Source organism: Lipotes vexillifer, unplaced genomic scaffold, assembly GCF_000442215.2.
Source record: "Lipotes vexillifer unplaced genomic scaffold, Lipotes_vexillifer_v1.1 scaffold1842, whole genome shotgun sequence".
Lineage (NCBI taxonomy): Eukaryota > Metazoa > Chordata > Mammalia > Artiodactyla > Lipotidae > Lipotes > Lipotes vexillifer.
The window spans coordinates 457,386-464,179 of record NW_006777470.1 but is presented as its reverse complement, the minus strand read 5'-3'; the positions used below and the strand labels follow the sequence as shown (position 1 = coordinate 464,179).

The 6,794-nt window shown below is 42.7% G+C and overlaps 1 protein-coding gene across 1 annotated transcript; it reads left to right on the top strand.

Moving 5' to 3' along the window:
* Positions 1-354: 354 nt before the first annotated feature.
* On the top strand, positions 355-5,228 carry LOC103079004 (putative ZP domain-containing protein). The gene is made up of 2 exons (XM_007451118.1): positions 355-821; positions 4,937-5,228. The coding sequence occupies exons 1-2, from the start codon at positions 355-357 to the stop codon at positions 5,226-5,228; spliced, it is 759 nt and encodes a 252-aa protein (XP_007451180.1).
* Positions 5,229-6,794: the final 1,566 nt, after the last annotated feature.

Below are 6,794 nucleotides of genomic sequence, written 5' to 3'. Positions count from 1 at the left end.
GGCCCCTTCAAGTCATGTTGGATTTAAAGGAACATGGCTGAGCGCGAAGGTCAGCAGGGCCAGGCCCACAGCTCACAGGGAGCCAGGGCTGACCTGGGGTCAAGAGCAGGGAGGAGCAGTGGAAGAATCCAGCAGCCAGCGTGGACCTCCCACCCCACTTCACATCCCACAGCCTGGCCCTCACAGGAGGGAAGACGGGAGTCCAGACTCACACACTAGGGGCTCGCTGGATGTACCCCAAACTCCCAAAAACAAGGATATAAGGTCACCCATCACGGCCTTAGGTACCTGCAAGGTCATGCCCGAGGCCTCATGCCCTCCAGCTTCTCAGCAAACTGGCTCCAAGTGGGGGGCATGAAGCAGAGGTCTCTGCTCATGAAGAAAGTACTTGTCAGGGAGCCAGGAGCACTGGCCACCAACCTGCCTCTCTCCTCCCAGGAAAGCCTCGGCTCTCTCAGCTACTCCAACTCCATCAGAGGCCAGACACAGGGTCACCCTGGCCAAGTCACTGTACGGCACAAGGTGCCTCAGTTCAAGTTCACCTGCAAGGTGGATGGCCCGTTAGCAGTTGAAATTGTCCCTGGGGCTGACGTCCCAAGGGAGAATGCCAGCTACGATGTGTCCATATCATTTCTCGAGTTGCCCACGTCCCAGCATGTGGGGAGCATGGGGCCGCACTACGCCAGCCAGAGGAAAGAGGTCTTCCTCCAGGTCACACTCCATAGCCCCAATCCCTGCCTGCGGCTCTTTGTGGATACCTGTGTGGCTTCTCCAGATCCTGGTGATTTTACAACTCTCAAGTATGATTTGATCCGACAAGGGTAAGGAAAATAGAAGGCTCTCGCTGGTTGACTATTATATTTACGTGGCATTCTTTTGGGGACCTGTGGCTTCTTAACTGGTAGTCCTAAATCATAACACTGTGCAGAGAGTCCTCATCATGCCCCAGAAGCAGAGCCCGGGCGCTCACCATCCCTCTCATTCTAGTTGGGGACAAATAATCATAGGAAGTCTAGACAACTTCCCTTGAATCCCCAAAGAGTCCTGGGCAGAACCCTCGCTGTCTCAGACTCTGCTGTCTCATCCCAGCCTTTCATACCCATGCCCCCCTTCTCTTTAAGTTTTATAACTGTATTACACTCCCCATTCCTCAGGATATTTGGCCTACACTGATGGGCTGGTGGGTTACCCCAGGCTAGGCTCTTACAGTGATGAGATTTATTCTGGTGCCTTTGGTTAAACAAAGGATTTGCCAAGTTAGAACTCTGACAAGTTGTTTACCTTTATAGCTCCCATGTCCCCCAACCAAGGCAAAATGCTTATGGATGGGTAATTGGCAACCAGTGTGAAGATAACAAAAACCATCACTTACTGATGGCAGCTGCAGAGTAGTGAGAGCCACAGCAGCCTAAAGCCCGTGAGAAGCATCGTGGTGCCTGTTTCCAAAAAGCCAGTGAGGGGCAAGAGGCAGCACCTTCCAGAGGCAGTGTGAGCCACGGTGCAGGAGGTGCACAGATGTGGCACTAAACTGCACTGAGTCAGAGTGAGAAAGCTCTTCCCTTTTCAATTCTCCCTTTTCAAAATATATCAAGGAGAGGGAGTTCCCTGGAGGTCCAGTTGTTAAGAATCAGCACTTTCACTGCCATGGCCCAGGTTCAACCCCTGGTCAGGAAACTAAGATCCTGCAAGCCATGTGGCACAGCCAAAAAAATATTATATACATATAGGAGAGAGGCTGGAATTTAACAACTGACATACTTTTCTTCTGCTTATTTTAGGTTTAATTTGCTCTCCTTTCTCTAGTTTCCTAAGGTGGAAGCTTAGATTATTGATTTTAGATCTTTCTTCTTTCAAATGCATTAACTTAATGCTATAAATCTCCCTCTACACATTGCTTTAGCTGCATCCCACAAATTCTGGTAAATTGTATATTCATTTTCACTTCGTTTGAAAGATTTAATTTCTCTTGAGACTTTTTCTTTGATCTTTGGGTTACCTGGTGTTGTTTAATTTCCAAATATTTAGGAATTTTCCAGCAACCTTTCTGTTATTGATTTCTAGATTAATCCCAAAGTGACCTGAAGATGTATTTTCTGTGATTCCTATTCTTTTAAATTTGTTATGGTGTTTTTTTATGGTCCAGAATGTAGTCTATCTTGGTGAATGTTCCATGTGGGCTAGAGAAGAATGTGTATTATGCTGTTGTTGAAGTGTTCTATAAATGTCAATTAGGTCTAGCTGATTGTTGGTGCTGTTTGGGTCATCTGTATCTTTCCTGATTTTCTGCCTGCTGGATCTGTCAATTAGTGACAGAATGGTGTTAAAGTCTCCAACTATAATAATGGATTTGTCAATTTCTCTTTGCAGTTCTATCAGTTTTTGCCTCATATATTTTGATGTTTTATTGTTTGCCACATATACATTAAGGATTGCCACATCTCCTTGGAGAACTGATCCCCCTTCATCATTATGTAATGCCCCTCTTCATCTCTAATAATTATCCTAGCTCTGAAGACTGTTATGTCTGAAATTAATGTAGCTAATCCAGCTTTCTTTTGATTGGTATTAGCATGGTAAATCTTTCTCTATCCCTGTACTGTTAATTAATCTTTATCTTTATATTTAAAGTGGGTTTCTTATAGCTAGCATATAGTTGGATCTTGGTTTCATTTTATCTACTCTGGCAGTCTCTGTCTTTCAACTGGTATATTTAGTCCATGCATGTTTAAAGTGACTATTGATATAGCTGGATTAAAATCTACCATCTTAGTAACTGTTTTTTACCTGTTGCATTTGTTCTTTGTTTCTCCCCCCACTCTACTTTTGCTGCCTTCTCTGGTTTCTGGGTTTTTTTTGGCTGCATTAGGTCTTCGTTGCTGTGTGTGGGTTTTCTCTAGTTGCAGTGAGTGGGGGCCACTCTTCATTGTGCTGCGCGGGCTTCTCATTGTGGTGGCTTCTCTCGTTGCAGAGCACAGGCTCTATTCATTTTCACTTCGTTTGAAAGATTTAATTTCTCTTGAGACTTTTTCTTTGATCTTTGGGTTACCTGGTGTTGTTTAATTTCCAAATATTTAGGAATTTTCCAGCAACCTTTCTGTTATTGATTTCTAGATTAATCCCAAAGTGACCTGAAGATGTATTTTCTGTGATTCCTATTCTTTTAAATTTGTTATGGTGTTTTTTTATGGTCCAGAATGTAGTCTATCTTGGTGAATGTTCCATGTGGGCTAGAGAAGAATGTGTATTATGCTGTTGTTGAAGTGTTCTATAAATGTCAATTAGGTCTAGCTGATTGTTGGTGCTGTTTGGGTCATCTGTATCTTTCCTGATTTTCTGCCTGCTGGATCTGTCAATTAGTGACAGAATGGTGTTAAAGTCTCCAACTATAATAATGGATTTGTCAATTTCTCTTTGCAGTTCTATCAGTTTTTGCCTCATATATTTTGATGTTTTATTGTTTGCCACATATACATTAAGGATTGCCACATCTCCTTGGAGAACTGATCCCCCTTCATCATTATGTAATGCCCCTCTTCATCTCTAATAATTATCCTAGCTCTGAAGACTGTTATGTCTGAAATTAATGTAGCTAATCCAGCTTTCTTTTGATTGGTATTAGCATGGTAAATCTTTCTCTATCCCTGTACTGTTAATTAATCTTTATCTTTATATTTAAAGTGGGTTTCTTATAGCTAGCATATAGTTGGATCTTGGTTTCATTTTATCTACTCTGGCAGTCTCTGTCTTTCAACTGGTATATTTAGTCCATGCATGTTTAAAGTGACTATTGATATAGCTGGATTAAAATCTACCATCTTAGTAACTGTTTTTTACCTGTTGCATTTGTTCTTTGTTTCTCCCCCCACTCTACTTTTGCTGCCTTCTCTGGTTTCTGGGTTTTTTTTGGCTGCATTAGGTCTTCGTTGCTGTGTGTGGGTTTTCTCTAGTTGCAGTGAGTGGGGGCCACTCTTCATTGTGCTGCGCGGGCTTCTCATTGTGGTGGCTTCTCTCGTTGCAGAGCACAGGCTCTAGGCACACAGGCTCAGTAGTTGTGGCTCACGGGCTCTAGAGCACAGGCTCAGTAGTTGTGGCACACGGGCTTAGCTGCTTTGCAGCATGTGGGATCTTCCTGGACCAGGGATTGAACCCGTGTCCCCTGCATTGGCAGGCGGATTCCCAACCACCGCACCACCAGGGAAGTCCCTTCTCTGGTTTTAATACAACATTTTATATGCTGGTTTTAACTGAGCATTTTATATTATTCCATTTCATCTCCTCTCTTGATATATCATTTACTTCTTTCCTTAAGTTTTTCAGTAGGTGCACTAGGGTTTACAAAATACATCTTAAAATAATTGAAGTTCACCTTCAAATAATGCAGCCACCACCTTTAATCTCCCCTTTTGAAAAAAGTAGAGCAGGAAACAGCTCTAGCTATAATTTAATTACTTTGTCTTGTTTTTTTTTTGTTTTTTGTTTTTTTTTTTTGCGGTACGCGGGCCTCTCACTGTTGTGGCCTCTCCCGTAGTGGCGCACAGGCTCTGGACGCGCAGGCTCAGCGGCCATGGCTCACGGGCCCAACCGCTCCGCAGCATGTGGGATCTTCCCGGATCGGGACACGAACCCGTGTCCCCTGCATCGGCAGGTAGACTCTCAACCACTGTGCCACCAGGGAAGCCCACTTTGTCTTGTTTTTATTTTATTTCACAGTTCCCTTCTGTTTCTGGCCAAGAATGGTGGTTTGGCCAGGAATGGTGGTTTTTCCCCTCATGGTAGTATCATAAAGTTTTTTAATAAACGAAAGGATGAGTGGGTTGTGGGGAGAACTCCAGTTGAAATTCAAAGGTCTGTGTCCAAGCCTGATTATTTGAGCCAGAATTAATTCACACCATGCTTTAAGTCAATCCTCTTGGCCTGGGGTTTTTCTTGCCATCAGGTGCATCAAAGACAATACTTATGCCAACCTCCACTCCCGACAGAAGAACATAGCCCAGTTCAAGTTCAACGTCTTCAGCTTTCTCACCAGCTATGATGTGATCTATCTGCAGTGTAAAGTTGCCATGTGCAAAGTGGGGGATCACGCCTCCCGCTGCTCCCAGGGCTGTGCAGGGCAGAGTAAGAGGGGCACAGGCCCCACGGAGGCCACAGTAGAGCACACTGAGTATTTCCAAATGGTGGGGCCACTGGAGATCCACAAAGGAACTGATCGAAGAAAGACCCTTGTGTGATTTCTCCAAGTTTCACGTCAATCTGTTAGAAATTAGAAGTAAATTCTATTTCTGCTCAGCAAAATAGTAAGTTTGACAAATCTGAGGTTGTCCACATAGAGACAGGCAAAAGAAATAGCTAAAGAGGTTCTCTCTGAGGTTTGTTGCTAAGTAAGTCTCCTTCTCTGATTATTCAACTTCTAAGGCAGTCGCTCTCTTTGCAGCTAGAAGTCTTGCATTTTATAATTCTTCACTATCAAGAACTTGATCACTGTCTTAAACAGTGCAACATATTATAAAGAAAAGTTATCTCTTGATACCACATTGCCAACTTAAAGATATCTTTGACTCCTTAATGTTTAGATGCTAGTAGGTGTATCTTTTTGTTTCTGTCCCTCTGATGGTGTGAGAATTTATTTTCAGATCTTGCCAAGGGTCTTGTGAAGAATAAACTAAGTGTCTGTCAGAAAGTCGCTGTTTTTTTTTTTTCTTTAAACTACAATAATTGGTCAGTTGAATCAGATGTCATTTACTCAAAACAAGCTTTATTTGTCTGTTTCAAAGGGAACAAATTGGACCTTGGCTTTGTTGAGTTTGGGTTAAGCTTGCAAATGAGAGCCTTAACGACAATCACGACAACCCCTCAGGACTGCTCTGTGAGCTACCACACACTTAGTCTGTTTCCCAGATCTTCAAAGCATTACAGGAAACCTGAAAAGCACGCAGAGAAAGATTAGCATATTTCCACACGCTCCCAGAAAAGAAGGGCAGCACCTACTTAATCTAATCTCTTTTTATACCTTAACAGAAAGAGGCCTGCACTAGGCTCAGTACCCTCAAAGTTGTCTTTAAAGAAACAGACTTGGACACAGCCAGAATTTTTTGTTTTTGTTTTTCAATAAATATTCAGTAATTACATTAATGCATATATGTGGAATCTGAAAAAACTGGTATAGACGATCTTATTTACAAAGGAGAAATAGAGACACAGACGTAGAGAATAAACGTATGGATATCAAAGACGTAGAGAATAAACGTATGGATATCAAAGAGGAAGGGGGGTGGGGGGGTGGGATGAACTGGGAGATTGGGATTGACATATATACACTATTGATACTATGTATAAAACAGATAACTAATGAGAACCTACTGTATGGCACAGGGAACTCTACTCAGTGCTCTGTAATGATCTAAATGGGAAGGCAATCCAAAAAAGAAGGGACATATGTATACATATAGCTGATTCACTTTGCTGTACAGTAGAAACTAACACAACATTGTAAAGCAACTATACTCCAATAAAAATTTTTTAGAAATATTCAGTAACAATATTTAAAATATGAGCCCTCAAGTCCAGGGTATCGTTCCCATCTTTGTCAATAAATAGCATGTGTGAGATGAGAATACAGTATTGTCAAGTCCCCCAGGGAGGAGGCATGGTTTGGTGGGGCCTGGGAGTGAACCCCAAATTCCTGAGAGGTGAAAATCTGACAAGTGACCCAAGGAGGGACATTGCCTCTAAAGGGAGACATGTCAGTTTGATTACAAACATGCCCTTCACCAACAACTGTCTTGGTAAAAGTAAGT